The sequence below is a fragment of the Brachyistius frenatus genome, unplaced genomic scaffold, assembly GCF_029030835.1.
Source record: "Brachyistius frenatus isolate BFR_SWC_R1_liver_20210118 unplaced genomic scaffold, ASM2903083v1 Contig_1, whole genome shotgun sequence".
In the NCBI taxonomy this organism is placed as follows: Eukaryota; Metazoa; Chordata; class Actinopteri; family Embiotocidae; genus Brachyistius; species Brachyistius frenatus.
The window spans coordinates 9,436,749-9,456,153 of record NW_027210600.1 but is presented as its reverse complement, the minus strand read 5'-3'; the positions used below and the strand labels follow the sequence as shown (position 1 = coordinate 9,456,153).

At 40.3% G+C, this 19,405-nt stretch overlaps 1 protein-coding gene across 4 annotated transcripts in view; it reads right to left on the bottom strand.

Annotated features, from left to right (window-relative positions):
- Positions 1-314: 314 nt before the first annotated feature.
- gria4a (glutamate receptor, ionotropic, AMPA 4a) overlaps positions 315-19,405 on the bottom strand; it is a 102,042-nt gene continuing 82,951 nt past the window's right edge. The window contains exons 15-18 of one of the 4 annotated variants that reach the window (XM_069689065.1): positions 16,548-16,795; positions 13,409-13,523; positions 8,663-8,800; positions 315-3,829 (exon numbers count right to left, since the gene is read on the bottom strand). In XM_069689065.1, the coding sequence (XP_069545166.1) occupies positions 3,665-3,829; positions 8,663-8,800; positions 13,409-13,523; positions 16,548-16,795 (666 nt within the window). In that variant the 3' untranslated portion in view covers positions 315-3,664. Of the gene's footprint in view, positions 3,830-8,552; positions 8,801-11,636; positions 11,752-13,408; positions 13,524-16,547; positions 16,796-19,405 lie in introns of all 4 variants that reach the window. The other 3 variants (XM_069689035.1, XM_069689046.1, XM_069689055.1) reach the window with 3 other exon arrangements.

Genomic DNA, 19,405 nt, shown 5'->3' with positions numbered 1-19,405 from the left:
AAAATGACCCGCAGCTGTGTTCAATCAAGTTCTATTTTATTTCTATATTTTTATATTTTTTGGGATCATTGGTCATCATTCTTTAAAGAAACCCTCACAGCCTCCTTGTCACCAATGATCCCAAAAAAATATGAAAATAAAATAGAACTTGGTTGAACACAGCTGCGGGTCATTTTGATCCAACGACAACACGAGGGTTAAAATAAATAACATTCCTTCCATGATTTGGCTGTAAACAAGGCCCACAAGCTGTTTGCTTTACACAGTACAGGAAGAAAATCAGTGGATAAATGACCACAAAGAGCGAGAGCATATTCAGCATTGATGTTTTACTAGAAAAAGAAACCCAATGGAAAGAAAGAAATAAAGGAAGAAAGAAACAGAGTGTTAAAGCCAGAGTGTTGGCAGCCCAGCAGTTTGCTTTCTGCCGTCTACGCATGAAATCTTATGTGCTGGAGGTGGCAATAAAACAAACAACAGTATCATGTACATCTTAACGGCCTGGTGTGTCTGGTCTGGTGATAGTTCGATCAGCGATAACTATCTCCTCCCAAATGGATCATCGGGAGAAACACTCTATTTCCACAGTTTTCTCATGCTGGATTGGCGCAGTACTGCTGTACTGATCCCCTGTGCGGAGAGGAAGAGTTTGGATATTGTCTGCCTTGTTTATTCCAGCCATAAAGTGTTGTTTCGAATGAGCTGTTTAAAGTTCTTGTTAAGATATAACTTTCTATTTATGCTTTTGTCTGTTGAGTTTGACTAGAATATATTTGATGCAGGACTAATACATGATGAGGTATTTGTGTGAGTTTTAGCAGGTTACGATGCAAAAGGTATGCAATGTCCAGAACAAAGAGCTCGAGGAAACTCAGATTGTCAACCGGTGTCTCAAGTTCTCAATCCATCTCCATCTTATTATCTTGCTGCGTATCAGGGCAGAAAATAATGTCTTTTGTCATCACTGATATGCACTATGTACAGAGATTTCTGTCGTACAGTAGGAGAGGAGCTTAGAGAGGGGAAGACAAAACAAGAGAAGGAACAATTAAGATTTGAGGGGTGGGAGGCAGGGTGGGACAAACATAACAGAAAATGTTAGCGGAGGAACCGAGAGCGCAGGGGAGGACGGAACAGTATCACACAGAAACATTTCATTCTCACATACAGTATCAGAGTGTATTATGACACAATCCCTGTGCAAGTATCACCATCATGCTTAAGTTGTAATACAACAAAAGAACTGCACTAATGTCAACCCATAAAAATATTTTTTTTGTTGTGTCCCAAGATATTAATCAGATATTAATGCCTATCCCCTAGGCTTCAATAGATGACCCAAATCAAGCGGCCACAGTACATAACAGATTTTTTTTTTTTTTTTGTAAGATTGATTCATGTGCAAACCCTGTTCAGTTTGAACCCGTGTCGGCTTTGAATCTCCTATCCGGTGAGAGGGCAGATAACGAAACGCCCAGAGGCGATATGAAATGAACACAAATGCTACACTCTTGAAATGTCAGACAGTATTATTTCTCAATAGTACAGCAATCACATTGGCCCTTCCTCTCTAGAGGTCTACCTAAATGTATCGTCAGTGTGTGGGTTGCAGTCATGAATACTGGCATCTACACATTGTTTCAGGGCCCTTTGCAGCCCACAAAGAGAAGATCTGGAGGTAAAGACACTATCAGACGAGGAAAAGTGGTGAATAACTAATGGTGCTGGAGGGATCACTCTGAGCTGACCCTGTGTATGCAACAATGAACGTGTGTGCGTTTCTATGTCTGTGTCCGTGTGAGTGCCAGATGGACATTCAGTGTTGAGTAGGACACACAAAGACTGTGGCATATTAATATTCTCAAGTTATCAAAAAACAGCCATATAACAGAATGTATGCCATGGCCTCTGACAATCAGTGATCAATGTTTTCTATAGCTCTCTATAGACGTATAGATATATATTTATTTGTATTATATATAATATGTAGATTTATAAAAAAAGATTTTATCTTAATTACAAGTAGTGTCATTTTCTTTTATATTCATTATTGCAATGAATTGTTATCTAAGATGATTAAAACAGACAGGTGACTTCTGTTTTGCTACGCAGTTATTTACAACAGTTTTAAAAAGCAAGCTTTCTGATGTGGTACCTTTCCTCGGCCACTGGAAAAGACTGAGGATCTCAAATGACAACCAAACTGCCCATTACAGTCTACACTCTTAGAGAAATCGGAAAATATACCGGTAGGCCTTTTATAGTTCGAGTCAAATGAAGCACAGCCAGCATAGACCTGTGTTTCTCAACCTTATCACAGCCAATGACACAAATGGTTCGCCACTCGACTTGCCCCACGGCGGGCAAACCTGCAAAGAGAGATGAACTTTGATTTGTCTTTTCGGTTGCCGGGCCATTTTGATGATTTTTTCAAGAGTACCTGGATTCTGAATTTGTTCCTAAATTTCAAAGGTTTTATTACACATATTTTAAACACTGCATTTATTCTCATTTCCTCCATCATTTTTCATGTATACTTAGGTGAGGTCCCAGTGTTCAGGTTGAGAAGCACTTTGTTTAGGGAGCCATTTGAGATCTGCCCATGTGTTTTTTATTTTTTTAAATTTTCATCACTGAATATACAGCTTAAATCTCACCTTTGCCACTCCTCGAAAACTAATCATCACTTTTCTATTTAGCATTTTTACTGTCATGATGATGCTGTTGATGAAGGACTTCATTAAGTACTATGTTTTTGTTTTACAAACCCATGTGTGTTTTATGGCTGTGGTCAGCCACAAGTGTTTGGAGGTTACTTCTGTTCTATATTGGCTGATTATCTCACTGGTTCAGGGCGAGAAATCATTCTGTATGCGTAGTAAGAAAGCATTTTCATTCGTTTGAACAGTCCACGGCAAAGTAGCGGGTTTGCACAGTCCAAACCTTCAAGCTTTACAGTTTTCTGGTCTTCTAAGGGTTATATTACCTGGCACTCAGTCTTTGCAGGCAAGTTAAGATGATGATGACCATGATGATGATGATGATGATGATGAAAACAATGTTTGTAGTCTTAGTAAGGCGTTGTCAAGGGGTGTGGCTTATTAGCCAAGGTTGTCCAATGAAGACAAAGCAGGAACAGAGTTGTTTGGCTGTCTCTTTTTTTTTTCCCTCACCGTTAGCTGTGGTCATCATCTTTATCACTATCATCATCATGATCAGTTTTGTGGTCATGTTCACAGCTCATACTTCAGTTCATGTAAATCTGTGCTGGCTTTCCTGTTGGTTTGATGATATCACAATGGTGTCCTCCCAGAAAATAAAAAATGAATGCTGCAGGAAAGTGTGACGTCATAGCTGTCCTTTGCTCTTTTTTTTTTTTTTTACACCGTTCACTCCACAGCTGTACTTCATTTGTCTCTTGTAAAATAAGTCAGTGGCAGCAGGAACGTAAGATGAAGACGCTGAGTGTGTGTTTGTGTATTCAAGTGTGTAAAAATGTATATCTCTATATCAGAGTATTTGTACTGGAGTTTCTGTAATATAATCATGTGTGGGTGTGTGTGTGAGAATGGTATGTTTGTAATTCTGTGTAAGTGTGTATTTGTGTCCTTGTCAAAGTCTGTATGTTTGTGTGTCGTTAAGGCACGGCAGGTGTTTTTGGTTTTCAGGGCAGTCCAGAGGAGACCACTGCAAGGCCGGGGTGTCGGAGAGAGGCGTGGCCAGCATGCACAGCTTTGGGGCAGTCTGGCGTCAGGACGCGGCCATTCTCCCCTACACTTCCTGTGATGGACAGACGGGCCTTGTTCCGCATGGCTTCAGAAAAAGACAGCTATATGAGGAGACACGGTGGGGCGGACAAGAGAAAGGGGTGGAGATAGCAGAGTGGAGATGCTGTTTAAAAAAAAAAAGTCATCTCATAGACATAGAAACTGTTTAACAAATGCAAAAACTCGCATAAAGACATCGAAGTTTCTATACAAACACATGCACAAAAACACACATGCTTGTGCCTGTACAAACACTACACACAAGTACACTAACATATACAAATGTCTGAGGGCACAATCACACAAATAGGTTAAATGTTACTGAGAAAGTTTCGATTTGAGCATTTTTGTGCTTTTTTAAGGTTAATATGATTGTATAAGAAAACTAGTGCTGAAGCAATCAAATAATGGATTAGTTCAATATCAAGTTAATCAACAACAGTAATTTTTTAAGCAAAAAAAAAAAAATCTAAAAAGGAATTGAGGATTATCGATATGTTATGTTATAAATATGTATTTTCATTATTACTATTATTATTATTATTATTATCAAATGAATGTCTTTGGATTAAAGACTTTATCAGGAACAAACAAGCAACCTAAAGATACTACCCAGGGCTTTTAAAAATTGTTGTTTGGATTTTTGTTTTTACTATTTTTAAACCTGAAAAAAAATCTACTTATTACTTATAAATATTATCAGCACATTAATAAATGATAATACAACCCTCTTTCCAAAACATTAAGACGCTGCATAAAATGTAAATAATAACAGAATGTGATGAATAGCAAATGTAAGGCATGTTTACCACCGTGCTGCATTATCTTTTAACAACACTGTAAATGTTTGGGAAGTGAGGTGGCCAGTTGCTGGAATTTTAAAGTGAAATGTTGTCCCATTCTTTCCTAATATAGGATTTCAGCTTCTCAACAGCTCATGGTCTTCTTTGTCATAATTTTATTTCTTAATGTGCTAAAACCTGGACTCTTCTACTATGGAGCCATGCTGTTGTAATACGAGCAGGATGTGGTTTGACATTGTTTTGCTGAAATAAGCAAGACCTTCCCTGAAAAAAAAAAAAACATTGCCTGGCTGGCAACATACATTGTTCTAAAACCTGTATATATTGTTCAGCGTGAATGATTCTTTGTAATTTTACATTGAGGAACATTATTCTTAGTCTGTTGCACTATTTGCCCACACTGCCTTTCACAGAGTGGTGAACCCCTCCCTATTTTAACTGCTGAGAGACTGCCTCTGTGGGAAGCTCTTCTTATAACCAATCATCTTAATGACCTGTTACCAATTAACACAATTAGTTGTGAGATGTTCAATCAGGTGTTTTTTAGCATTGCACAACTTTTCCAGTCTTTTGTTGTCCCTTGCCCAACTTTTTGTAACAAGTTTATGCCATCAAATTCAAAATGAGCATATATTTTTCAATTCAATCATATGAATATTAAATTCAATTAAATATGGGTTAACATGATTTGGAAATCATCGCATTCTGTTATTATTTACATTTTCCACAGTGTGCACCTTTTTTCGGAAAGGGGGCTGTTAGTTTGAACAGCAGATAAGCTCTAGACTTTAATCAAATTACTTAAAACGAACACGGTGTGAATGCACCCTAAACTACACATTCAAATCTCGCTAAAAGGCTACCACACTCTGCAAATGCAACAGTAACATACAGTACAGTAGTAACCAGAAGCAAAGCAGGCAACAATCAACATGTACATAATAGACAAGAGGGTTTGGGTTGTAGACATCTGCATTTCATAGGTGACCATGCACTTCTGGGTTCTGGGTTTGAGTAATCTGGGAGATTCAGGTGTGGATTTGAAAGGATAGGATTGGGAAGGTGAGGACTTTGAAAAAGACAAAAGGAAAACATGAAGGAGTGATTTTTCTTTTAAGGTTTCAGATTTATAGAGAGGGAGTGACTGACTATACTGCTCAGAGTCGGGTGACACTTCACACAGACAGGCTACTCTGTGATGTTTCAGTAAAGTTTGTGCTGCTGCTGTCTGGATGAAAGCCATATCTCCGTGACAGCCAAAAAGCTTCCCTTTCAGACTGATGTGTGTACATTCTTGAAAACATTTAAGTTCAGTGGGAGTTGTCAGTGCCGTAATGGGGGAGACTTCTTAAAATCACTCTGCTATAACTTTAGTCAAAGGATATTACAAAGAAAGCATCGACCGTCTAGAAAGAACAAACTCGAGAAATAATTCCAGAAAATAAAATTTGGTTCAGTTTCAACATTGATTTCTGAAATAATACATAAATGAAAGGCAATCATACAGTCTTGTCAAAGTAAATTTATGTTCATCAATTGTAGGATGTCAAAATAATACTTCATCCTATTTTTCTGCATTTATAAACTGCCAACAGTTTAGTAAACTACCAAAAAGTGGGACAAAAGTCTCTCTTTTTCTATTTTTATAATTGCTGTCATGCTGAATTGAAAAAGGACACATGGAATTTTCAAGGAACCTATAATTTTCAAGACATTTTGAGTGGTATTGATGTAGTTTGAAGCTTATCTGGTTGGTGAATAACAAACTAGAATTATGGTGTCAATTGCTGTTAACATCTGCGTTATTGCTTTTGAGTGGGGTCCAAAAGAGTCCACTCTCAAAATGTTATATCTTTGGCAAACTTTATAGTTAATCTAAAATTGGCATAATAGGCAACACTTAATGTCCTGCATTGAGCGGTCTTTATCTTTGCGTCCTGGGCATTTATCCTGCCACTTATCTCAAGGTCATCGTCAGATATGAATTTATACTGCCTCTGAATAGTTTGCTAAGCAGACCAATAAAATGAAGCTCAGTGTATCCAATCACTTCAGTTAATTGCTCTTTTACATCAGTAAACATGAGTCATGTTTTTGCAACAACATCACTAAGTAGCCGTTCTATATGAAGTGTTTGCTTCATCAATAATTCCTCTGCATTAACATTAAGTAAGTAACTGGGCTGTTTTGAAGTTGTCAGGGCTGGAATAAGTTAAATTGGCTGTTTGGACCGTCTGCAGCAGGGGTGCACAACTCCTTTTTATGGATGACAAACTAAAGGATATGGATAATGAACAAGGTTGACGACTAGTCACCGGACCTCAGAAAGGTCAGTTTAGAGGGGATAAACTAACTGTAGATACGAGGCACATATTATTATTTTTTTTACCCTGGTTGGTTGTTGGTAAATTAAATTCATATGTATTTTGCAAATACTACTAGTCCTGCTCTGCATTTGCGTATAAAATAAGAATAAATGCACAACTATGACCACACCTGACCGCCTTCTTTGTTATTACTGAGTCAACTGAATGAGATGAGAACAAGATTAGGAAGGTGAAAGTAAAGATTAGTTAAATGTTTTAACAATAATTCATTTAAACTGACTATACTGCGAATCAATTGGCAAATATCTTGGTTGAATAACATCCAACAAAAATGTAAAGCAATTAAAAAACACTGCTGGGTAAAAATTTGCCTTGCCATTTCATTTGTTACTTTGCTGATTATACAATGTACATGGCACATGAATAGACAAGACTAAATCAGTATTTCAAGTGATGTTATGCAGCAGAAACTTTGCTCGAGCTGTCAGAAGACCAGACGTTTTCTTAAATCAGTTTGAACTGTCCTTAAGAACAGAGTTCGTGCCCATTTCACAACCTTCTTCACCCATATGTTTTTCTGGCATTGCAGTGGTGCCAGAGGGGTGATTGAAAAGTCTAGTTCTAAGAAATTGTGGTGAAAGGCTGGACATCCACCTACATAGAAATATCTTAATAATATTTTTCTTTATTAGATATCTATCACATTGTGGATTAAAAATTCGAAGTGAGACCCAAATTCACGATAATTGGTGTCCACAACGTAGCTTATTAATTTGTAGCTAGAAGCAGTCACTGATTTTAATGAGGACCACCATGAACAAACTATTGCTCTCAAGATAGTGAAATACCAAAATAGACTATCCCTGAAACCTTATCATAATTTAGCCAAGAAAATACTGAAACATATGACTGATCAAATTGTTTTTAAGCTTTGAGCTTGTCTAGTATGTCTAATATTGTTAGAACCGATACATCAGTATGTTCCCTTTTTGTTTGCATCTAGAAGAGCAGTGTATAGTAGTATTAAAATTAAAACTGTAATTGTTTTTATTTGTGAATTAACAAGAACATTTATCTATTTAAAAAAGTGGATCGTAAAGAATCACTTAATTGAAAGAAGAATTAGCAGATTAACGGAAAATAAAAATGTCCATAATTCAAATAAATATGAATTTATGCAACATTGGAGTTGTGCATCCGTGCTTTGTCAATATGTTGGTAACAATGAACTAAAATTATAATGCAGGTGCCTAGTCACGTCATTAGCCAAGAGCATCACCATCACTGTCATCATCACCACCATCATCATCATCATCATCTGCAGCCAAAGACGATGGAACCAAATCTGTAGTCACACAAACCCCAATCTAGCCCGGGGTGAAATGGCCATGAGAAAACACAAACCAAATTTTAACCCAAAAATCTAAGAAAATATTGGGCCAATAAATAAATAAACAAACGGCCAAAATAAGCTTTCACAAAACATAAAAAGGTACATTGGTTCCACAATGCTTGACCACATCCTCATCACCACATGAAGAACAACACGGTTGCGTGGGGCTGCTGCGACAGCCTCAACAATACAAAATCTACAGCACCATCACCATGATCAACACCACCATTACCCCACCTATATGGGAGCCTCTAAATCCTACCCCTATATCTTGACCCCCTCGGAGCCGTACACGTTGTACCCCTCCCTATAAGTGGCTAGATTCTGGGTGCTGGGGGAGGGGCTGGGGCAGTGGGGGGGGCTAAGGTCCACCTTCATGCGCTTGGCTTCGGCCCGTGACTTGTAGCAGAACTCAACCAGGGCCACCAGCATGGCCAGACCAAGGCCGCCCACAAGGATGTAGAAGACCCCGGCCACGTTGGACAGGCTCAGAGCCTGGGACGACTTGTCCTGAAGAGAGGGGCAGCAGGGAGAGAGGGAGAGAGAGAGGGCGAGGAAGAGAGAGGGAGAGAGAGAGAGGAAGAGAGAGAGGAGAGAGAGAGGGAGAGAGGGAGGAAGAGAGAGGGAGAGAGAGAGAGAGGGAGGAAGAGAGAGGGAGCGAGGGAAGGGAGAGAGAGAGGGAGAGAGAGAGAGGGAGGAAGAGAGAGGGAGAGAGAGGGAGGGAGAGAGAGAGAGGGAGGGAGAGAGAGGGAAGGGAGACAGAGAGGGAGGGAGAGAGAGAGGGAGGGAGAGAGAGAGAGAGAGAGAGCGAGGAAGAGAGAGGGAGAGAGAGGGAGGAAGAGAGAGGGAGGAAGAGAGAGGGAGAGAGGGAGGAAGAGAGAGGGAGAGAGAGAGAGAGGGAGGAAGAGAGAGGGAGAGGGAGAGAGAGAGAGAGAGAGAGAGAGAGAGAGAGAGAGGAGAGAGAGGGAGAGAGAGAGAGAGAGAGAGAGAGGGAGAGAGAGAGGGAGAGAGAGAGGGAGGGAGGGAGAGAGAGAGAGAGAGAGAGAGGGAGAGAGAGAGAGAGAGAGGGAGGAAGAGAGAGGGAGAGAGAGAGAGGGAGAGAGGAGAGAGGGAGAGAGAGAGAGAGGGAGAGAGAGAGGGAGCGAGGGAAGGGAGAGAGAGAGGGAGAGAGAGAGAGGGAGGAAGAGAGAGGGAGAGAGAGAGAGAGAGAGAGAGGGGAGAGAGAGAGGGAAGGGAGACAGAGAGGGAGGGAGGGAGAGAGGGAGGGAGGGAGAGAGAGAGAGAGAGAGGGAAGGGAGACAGAGAGGGAGGGAGAGAGAGAGAGAGAGAGAGAGAGGGAGGGAGAGAGAGGGAGGGAGAGAGAGAGAGGGAGGGAGAGAGAGGGAGAGAGAGAGAGAGGGAAGGGAGAGAGAGAGGGAGGAAGAGAGAGGGAGAGGGAGGAAGAGAGAGGGAGAGAGGGAGAGAGAGAGAGGGAAGGGAGACAGAGAGGGAGGGAGGGAGAGAGGTGAGAGAGAGAGAGAGGGAGAGAGAGAGAGGGAGAGAGAGAGGGAAGGGGGAGAGAGAGAGGGAGGAAAAGAGAGGGAGAGAGAGGGAAGGGAGAGAGAGAGGGAGGGAGGGAGAGAGGAGTTGAAGCCAAATGAAAGGATTGATGTAAGGGAAGGGTGGAGAAAATAAATGGTGGGTGGACAAAAGTGTATAAAGTGTTGGAAGTGAATAAAGGTAAAAATGAAAAGTAAAGAAGAAGTGGAGCAGGATGACGAGGGAGGGTTAATGAAGAAGAGAGGCAAGTAGGATGTGAGTTGGAGGAAAGTTACAGATGAGGGATGGTCAGAATAAGAGGTAAAGGTGGGAAAAAGCAGAGAGAAATAGGATACAGTGAGTTAGAAAAAAAAAAAGGGAGACTATCAGAGAAAAATATTGAGACAATTTGTATATGGTTACAACTGTGCTATTCTACACTACTAAACTTATAATATCATTATGAATTATCACATTACTGCATTCTACTTCCACAAACTACAAAAGCAAACTACAATCATCACTACTGCCACCACAGCTACTACACACATATACTACATCTCTGCAACAGAACTACAAAACATTTCTAGGTGTGTCAGTGCAGCAAGTATAAATCACTTTTAAATGAATAACAGAGCAGGTTTTAATCTGAGCGGTGATAACATCTTGCTCTAGTTCTAATCAAATGTAAAGGCTCCAGTAGCACACACTAACAATTTAAAATAACTTCCATATTTTATATTGTAAAAATGTTCCTTTCGAACAACTTTTTTCATACTTAGAAAATAACTTTGATGAATGTTTTTAACGTTGGGATATGCGGTATAAATTAAGCTGTAACATTTGAATGGAAATGCTACCACAAAACACGGTAATGCTTTATCTCATGGTTCTGTGATTATTTTGTCAAAACATTCCTGAAAATAACAATAATTTAGTTCCAATTATACAAAAAATACAGGAAAAGTTCTGAGATAGTTATTCTGATTCACTCATAAGCAGTTCCATAGGAACAAAGTGCTCTACGTAAATCCAAGTAGTTGTAATCTTAATTATTCGTATCTTGTAATCTCTTCTACAGAAATATGTTGAATTCTATTCTCACTTGTTGCCAAAATTGACAGTTTTGCATGTTCAGCTATCTGGTAAAAAAACAAAACAAAAAAACTTTTTAATTTTTTTTTTTTACAGATATTAACCCTGATATCTGTGCTTTATTTGACCTATTACTGGTTCCAAAAGGAGTTGTTTCCAGGAATTATGAAAGGAAATTATGAAACTTTGGATCAGAAATAAAGCATTACCAGAAATACTCAACTTTATGGAAATAACAAGAAAGTCCTGATTAAATCTCAAATATAAAAGCAAGAGCCTGTAATTGCAACAAGTTCCTATATCTGATGCTCAAGAAAAAGTGCTACCCTCATGAGTTTTAGGCTACCAACAATGGCCTAGCACACTGTATGGGATTAAAATAAAAACATGAAAGTGAAAATTGGCTGATGATCAAATTCAAACATTTCAAATACTAACTGTAATGGAAATGGGATTGCCACAGATTGCTACAGAAACTGAACAAGAATTTGTCTTTTTTCTGGTGTAAAATTAGGTAAATGTGTTCCACCATCAAAATAGAAGCATGCAATAAAATGCAATACGAAATCACTGTCAGTTAAGTCTAATGTGGAGCACGTTCTAGACATGTTTCAGGCTAATTGAAGAAGTATTTAAAATGCTATGCTATAAAACAGTAGTTGCAGTAATCTGGAGCGTATTCAGGATGAGTTTCAGGCTAGCGTTCTGCGGGCCACAGCAGCGTGAGACTGACCTTACTTCCAGAGTCCTTGGGTCCACACTCTCCCTTGTCATACCACCATTTGTTTTTCAGTTTGTCTAAGACGCCTGCTTCGCTCAGTTTCAAAACTGCAAGGTTTACTGGGGTTCTTCGCGTGTAAAAATAACATAAATAACATCATAGGTCATGTTATTTTATGTTATTAGAGTATTTCACATTTGCATTGAACAGCTCAGTCACAAAAAAAACAACTTTTGTTTAGATCAAGTAACCTAGCATGGATCCCACTGAGTACATGTGTGTATGCTCGTTGAGGAGGGGCTGGGGGGAGCGAGGAGCTAAGGCGAGCTACAGACATATGAGTGGGACCCACCTTTGTCACTTCAGGTAACACATCCATGCTGCCCCAGCCGATCCGATATTAAAGCAGAGGCAAATACTGTTAAACCAGGACTATTGGCATCAGGCTAGCTCTGTGCTACGACTGGGAGAGTGAGCAGCAGGTTTGCAAGTGAAGCTGAGGAGTTCATAAACTCTACAGACTTTGAAGGCCATAGAAAGCCCCTTTCTATCTTTTCTTTTGCACATTTTATTGACCCGATAAATCGCCAGGCTGCTTCGATTTAGCCCGAAATATCTTGACAATCCTTTGGATGGATAGTTGTCAAATTGGGACATTCATGGTCATTAGAGGGTAAATTCCTACGACTTTGGCAATCTTATGACTTCACATTGCCGACAGGTCAAAGTATTGACTTATCCAGTAAAATATCTACAAGGTCTTTAGCACAAGTAAGATAACTGAACTGAAACAAGAAACTCCAAATAGATTTGTTGAAAGCAGACATACAAACAGTACCCGAAGGAAACTTTATCCTGTAATTGTATTCTGCTTCTATCAATTATTCATCCTCCCGTCTGCCTCCAGTCAACCCGAGCCTTAAACAATCTGAGCAATAATTTCACTTGCATCTGTTTTTTCTTTTTGTTAAACCTTTCTCATCTGCTATGTCTTCATGCAGATTTTCAGTTGCAGAATTGATAAGTTTCATTTTGTTGTTCTTGCTCTTTGACTCTCACTAAAAGCGCTCCTCCTGCTCCCGCCTCTTCCCAGAGCTGCCACTAGGGGGCAAATATTCCTGTCTTGACAGTAATTGCTCTCTATTTTTCCAGCTATCCATCACTTAAACATCTTCCCATTACCTTGCATGCTGTCCTTTCAGATGGGCATTACCAGATCAGTGCCAAGCCCATTTGGAATGGTTATTATTACGAAATGTGCTTGATTTATCTTGGCAGGCACTCACCCAAGAAAGGGACGTACAGTATTTTCCTGCATTATATTGAAAATGAAATTATTTTTCTTATGATTTAACATAAATCATATGACATATTGATTTTTTTCAGGCAATTTTGTTCTTGGTCTCTAAAATGCACAGCCAATTGATTCTTTAAAAAAAAAAAATTTTTTTTTATTTTGGAGCGTTTCCTTTACCAGATAATAATTGTGCTTTTATATGTCTCAACAAGTTCAAGGGAACTATTGTCACTGTGTCCAAACCTTTCATATAAAAAAGAGGCACACACCACTGACAACAGATGCAACACTGTGCCTATTTTTGAAGCTGCAGGCTGTCTCGGGAGATTTTTACAGTTTTACTTTTGCCCTCCCTTTACGCTGCTTAACTCTTTGCCGGGGCAGATGCATGTGTCACACACCCAGGACGGGGGCCGTCGCGAGCAGCTTAGCTAGTGAGCGGCCCCCGTCACCTAGTGGTAGGGGGGGGCAGACAGAGAGGGCTAACCTTGGAATCCCCTCCCCCGCTGCCACATTCTCCTTTGTCATACCACCACTTGTTTTTCAATTTGTCCAACAGGCCCTGCTCGTTGAGTTTTAGCACGGCCAGGTTGACCGCATTTCTTTATGTAAAAAAAAGGGAGGAACAGATAAGATAGTTTGGTCAGAGCAGAGGATGGAGGGACAAACAGACAAGATGGACGGGGACCACAGCCAGGAGGACAGGGAAAGGGAAAGGAAGAGGGGAGGGGGGGGGGTTGAAGGCACAAAGGTGAGTTAGAGGGGAGAGACGCACCCCGGGCAACGTTCTCTCTCACTATTTCTCTTTGACTTTCTTCCCACTGCGAGGATGTTCTTCAAATTTGTTTCTATTTATGTGGTAGTTTTTGGTATTAACAATAATTCTTGTTACATAGCTGTCGTCTCCTCTCTGTTGCTCTCCTGTATCAGGCGGCACGAACAGAGGATGCTCCACAGTGAGTGTCAGATTGCTGGTATAAAGTGTGTTAACCAGGTCTCGGCAGCCTGCTGATGGTGCTCTTGTTCCCTCCTGCTGTTCTCCTACCCTCCTACTAGAAGGTACGTGTCTGTGTACGTGCGTGTGGTTGTGTGGCTCCAGCTTCTTACAGCCCTCCAACTGACCTCCAAACACAATTCAGGGACACGGGGCGAAATATCCGGCAGTCATGCAGTGTGTGCAAAGCTAAGCTCAATATATCTGGTATAATTTAGGTAATTTTGTACGTTATTAAAATCAACTTTCCTATATCCTGTTGAAATAGGTGAATCAGCAGTTTTTCCGCTTTTTAGATGTGGTGCAAGGCCCGTCAATAGCAGGAGCTTGAGTGATGTTGTTATCTATTCCATGTATGCTCTTTCTAAATTAGGTGCATCTCTGCTTTTTTTTTTTTTACAGCAGCCAGTACAGGACCTCCTGCCACATTTGTCACCTGACCACACTTTTGTTTGTCAGATTCTGTAATCAACCGGGCTCATCTTTTACAAAAAAGGTCGCTGCACTCACTGCCTACTTGTTTGTTATTCCCCCCATTTTTCTGTACACCTCTCTTATCTGTACGCCTATCTCATCTCAGATGTTAAACTGCAGGTAAGAGCTGCCTCTTCCCACTCAACAAAATCAATTTTTTAAAAGACATGGCTTTCTGTTCACTGCTTAAGATATTCAAAATAATTTCCTAAGTAACGATAATCAAGAGATCCAGAGAGAGACAGTGTTCTCTGGGGTGATCTGATCAACAGGCCATGACTAATCTCATCAACACAAGTATGGATGAAAACAGTTCAAACATGTCTGAGCTTCATGATAATAACAGTCACAGTCATATCAAAAGTAGCTATACTTCAGACAGCATACATCACTATTTATAATCATTTTAATCATCAGAGTATTCATGCTTCTCATTAACGTCATCAAATCAAATTAGCCCTTTGATTAGTGCACCAGGAGGAGAGGCAGGCTTACCTGACATGCACACTCACAGCCGTGTGTGTGCGTCTGGACGACCGTGTTTCCGCGGATTGAGAGAAGCCAGAAACAACCGTGGATAGTCCCAGGAATGTGTTTTGGGGGGGGCTTTAAATGGAACCTATCCACCTGCTGTCTGTGACTTTTCCCTCATAAACGGAAACCCCCCCTTTTTTTTTTTTTTTAATTATACATAATAAGAGGTGTACTACTGGGTGACTGGGGTTTTGATGAACTTTGCACCACACACAGGGGAAAGTTATAGGACAGGATGTGAGGCTGATGCGCTGTTTGTGTTGTGCCTTACATATCTGAAAATCTGAAATGCTGACAGAGAAAGATGGAGGGAGAGAGGAGAGGAGAGAGCAAGTGGTCCAGCTTTGCTTGATTTACTCAATTATTTTCCCTCAGCAGGCACTTGTCACATTGGGAAGACAAAGTCTCTATAATGCTGTTACAGTCACCGGAAAAATGAATTATTTGCATTGCTAGCACACCTCAATGAAACCTATTGGGACTGTTACTATAAGCTCAAGTTAATAAGCCAAAGAAACAAGTGTCTGCTGAGGGAAAAACAACATCAAATAACCAACTTTAGGACTTATACTCAGTCACTTTCTCATTAGTTTCCTCCATCTTATGCTCTCTTTAATCAGGTTTCTGCACACTGTTGTGCATTATTTTTTTTTATATACTGCTGATTATTCTGCTATTTAGGGTTTCATTTGGCATTGTTCAATTACCTACCAATTTAAGTTGTTCAAGAATTGATATACTGTTTTTCATTTCGTTTGTGACTCAGTATTTTTGTTGCGGGATCATGCAATATGTTTACTTTCTAGATCCCCCCATTGACCAGGCCCCTCTGCTTTCTGTTCCTCACTTTATATTTCCTGTCTGTCTATAAATCCCCCCACAGCTCTGCATGTAGTGGCAGCAGTCTGAGGTTCTGCACCTCCTCATGGTCATACTCAATAAATCTATCTGATCATCATCATCATCATCGTTATCATCAAGGAACAAATAGATGAGAGACAGCAGACAAATGGACAGAGTTACCTGAAAGGTGGCCCTGTGGAGAAAAAGAAGGACTGAAAGAGCAACAGATACGAATGGAAGGATAAAAACATAAAGGGATGCATGGACCAGCGTCACAGCACAAAGAAATGGAGGTGACATGCTCTCTAAGTTAACAGAGAGTGAGGAAAAGCATGACAAAAACAATCTGAAAGAATTACAAACAATAAAAAAAAGAAAAAGACAGCCAACAAGAGAAACAGAAAGAAATAAGGGAACTAGAGAAAGTATGATGAAACACATAATCTGAATTTTTAACACATTAATCTATGTCGCTGTTGCTGGGTGAAAACATACAATTGCTTCTTTGCTTTAGTAGCTTAACTAATAAATATATAAACTGTTCTGATTCAATAACCTAACTTTTTTTTTTTGCCCAAATGGTTGTAAATAACCACTGATATCCAAAAATGGTCAATTACAGGCAGTTTAAAATTTTTGTGGTTAAGAAATTATCACCCGACAGCACTGACAGGTTGATCTTGGTTTAGTATAAAAGGCACAGCAGGGTAGGTGGAATATCGCAGCAATAGTACAGTATCACCGTCGTTACTGTTTCCTATTGTTACACTATTCCACCCACCTTAACTGTGAGCCTTTCGGTGTAGCAATGCCATATCCTTTGGAGTCCAGGTTCCCTCCGACTTTCATGGTGTCACAAGGCTTGCGTTGCTCCGTGTATTCATTCATGGTGGACTCCAGGAGGAAGGCGTACTTCCCCTTGGACTTGCGGACCCTTGCCACGCCTTCCGCTGTGGTTTTGGTGAAGACAGTTGGCTCGGCAGATTTCATGTAAGACCACATCTTCTCGTATACGGCTATTTTGGACCTCTGGGATGGAGGAGGGGTAATGGGAGAAAGCACAGGTTGATTAGGAACAAATGGACTTCATTTTGCTTCTGTACAAGGCCAAATCTAATCCCTTAGAGTCAAGTATTTTTTTGTCAAGTGAGTCCATAAGTTTCCCACGTTTTCCACATGATTACATGATGCGACTTGGGAGAAAATAAGTGGAAAAAAGTTTCACATGGGACTCTATGTGGGCTTTACACATAAACTACACATGTGAAAATGTTCTAAAACCACATTTCCATTGGGGAAAATACATGTTTCACATGTCTATAATCACATGTGTATGTGGTCACGTGATCACATGAATTTTTGCAAATGTGAAATTTATGGGGTTTTCTGTAAGGGAGAGGCAATGGATTGGCTTTTTGGTACATTTGACATTGTTTGTTTTGAAAACATAGCAGTGAGTTGCACTGGTTATGTTCCTTCATTACCATGAACACAGTTACACTAGTTTTTGAGTCAGTCCGATGTACACCTTCAACTGTAAATATGTAATCACTAAATATTCATTGATCTGGCACTGAAAATAGTCAAGAAATCAATTATTCACTCAAACTATATACAGTATTTGTGACCTATTTAAAGAGATTGATGTTTTAGGAATGACAAGGAATGAATGGTGTGACTGAGTTACGATTATTCAAATCAACATGTTGCCTTTGCAGAGAAAACACGAAAAAAATGTAAGATGTAAAAATGAGATAACAAAGTGCATTATTCATTATGCTGACACAATGACATGGGAAAAAAAACCCACCAAAAAAGTCGTGATAAAGCAGAGATCGCACTTGCACAGAGTATGCTGTGTTAGAACATTGTTAAATGTATTTTTACTACATTTCATTTATTGCTACAGTTTCTCATGATGGAGAGCAAAGTGCTGTGGCTGATTTTCCCACTTATAGTCCTTGAATAAAATTGCACCTCTGATGGAGGACTGTGTCTTCCATCTTCCATTTTTGATTCTCTGGTATATAATGACATTTATAACCACATTTAAAATGTAATACTATGTCTCCCTTGACAAGTCAAGCATCAATCTTACTTTAAGTGAGTTTATGACTAGAATAGTGCTACACTAATCAGCTGTGCAGCTATGAATTCAGAAGATCTTTAGAGGACATCTGTCTGGCATGATACTATTCACTGCGTTGTGTCGTGTATATAGCAGGCATATGTGTGTGCGTGCAGTTGTGTGCACCAGTTTAAATATGTTTGTGTGAACTGTGTGTACTCAAGAGTGAAAATAACAAGCAGCGCAGTCAAACTGTCATCCTCCACAAGCGTCCCGTATCTTTCTTCTCTTTCTCTCTGGGTGATAAAGTGTTATTCTGTCGCTCTGCAAGCAACAAGCCACGGCCTCAGCCACTGAAACCAGCACCCGGGGGATGGTGTGTGTGTGTGTGTGTGTGTGTGTGTGTGTGTGTGTGTGTGTGTGTGTGTGTGAGTGAGGGTGTTGCTAGTGCGTGACGGACACCTATCCCATAATAATGTCAATCATATCCAAGAGGGCAAGTAGACCCCACCCCTCTCCATTATACCCTTTCTTTCTCTCTATTCTGTCTTTTTTTTTCTTACTCTGTCTGCCGAAGTCTATCGTAGATTCTCACCATCCCCCTTTTTAGAACTCCAGCCCTTCTGTGCTTCTTTCTTTCCTTCCTTTTATCTATCCATTCCTCCGTCCATCCATCCCTCCATCCCTACATCCATCCCTCCAACCCTCCCTCCATCCCAATGAGACAGTCAGTCAGTTGATGCTGCTCACGTAAAAAGCAGCGACTGGCCTTGGAGGGATGGATGTGTGACAATACGTTAAGACTCTTTCCAGATTCTTTAACAAGTGTGGCTGTGAAGAGGAAATGAATGCGGCAAGTCACCTTCAAGCAGCCACATAATGGACACACTTTTAAATGTCACTCAAACCTACATATGAAAAGCATACATATGTTGCTGAATATGCATACATGCCTGCTTACATACATACAAAATGTACACACACACACACACACACACACACACACACACACACACACACACACACACACACACACACACACACACACACACACACACACACACACACACACACACACACACACACACACACACACACACACACACGCTCACACAAACACACACACAAAGATAATTAATGGTGGTGGTGAATCCCCCCTCAGCTGTGGGAGAGTAAATTGCTTTTTCACCCTCCACAGATTTCAGCCTGCTCGTTATGTTGATGATGCCAGAGCCACTCACAGGAGCACAAACTGTCTGCCACAACCTCCCCTTTCCTCCTCTGGCACCCCCATGTCCCCAAATACAAGTACTGGTGCAGGCACTCTTACAACGCATAACTGTAGATTGATATATATACACACAACATGCTCAAGAACACAAACAACTCTTCCATGGAGCATGACCATGTGACTGTGCAGATTTGTTTCTGGACATATAGTGACTTGGATCTTTGCCCGTGTCTGCAGAAAAATGTGGTCCTCATCAGCATTTTGTGCGTGTGTGTGTAGTATTAGGAGTATTTATATAATTGCAACCCACATGGGTGAAACAGGTCCTTTTTTTGCTAGT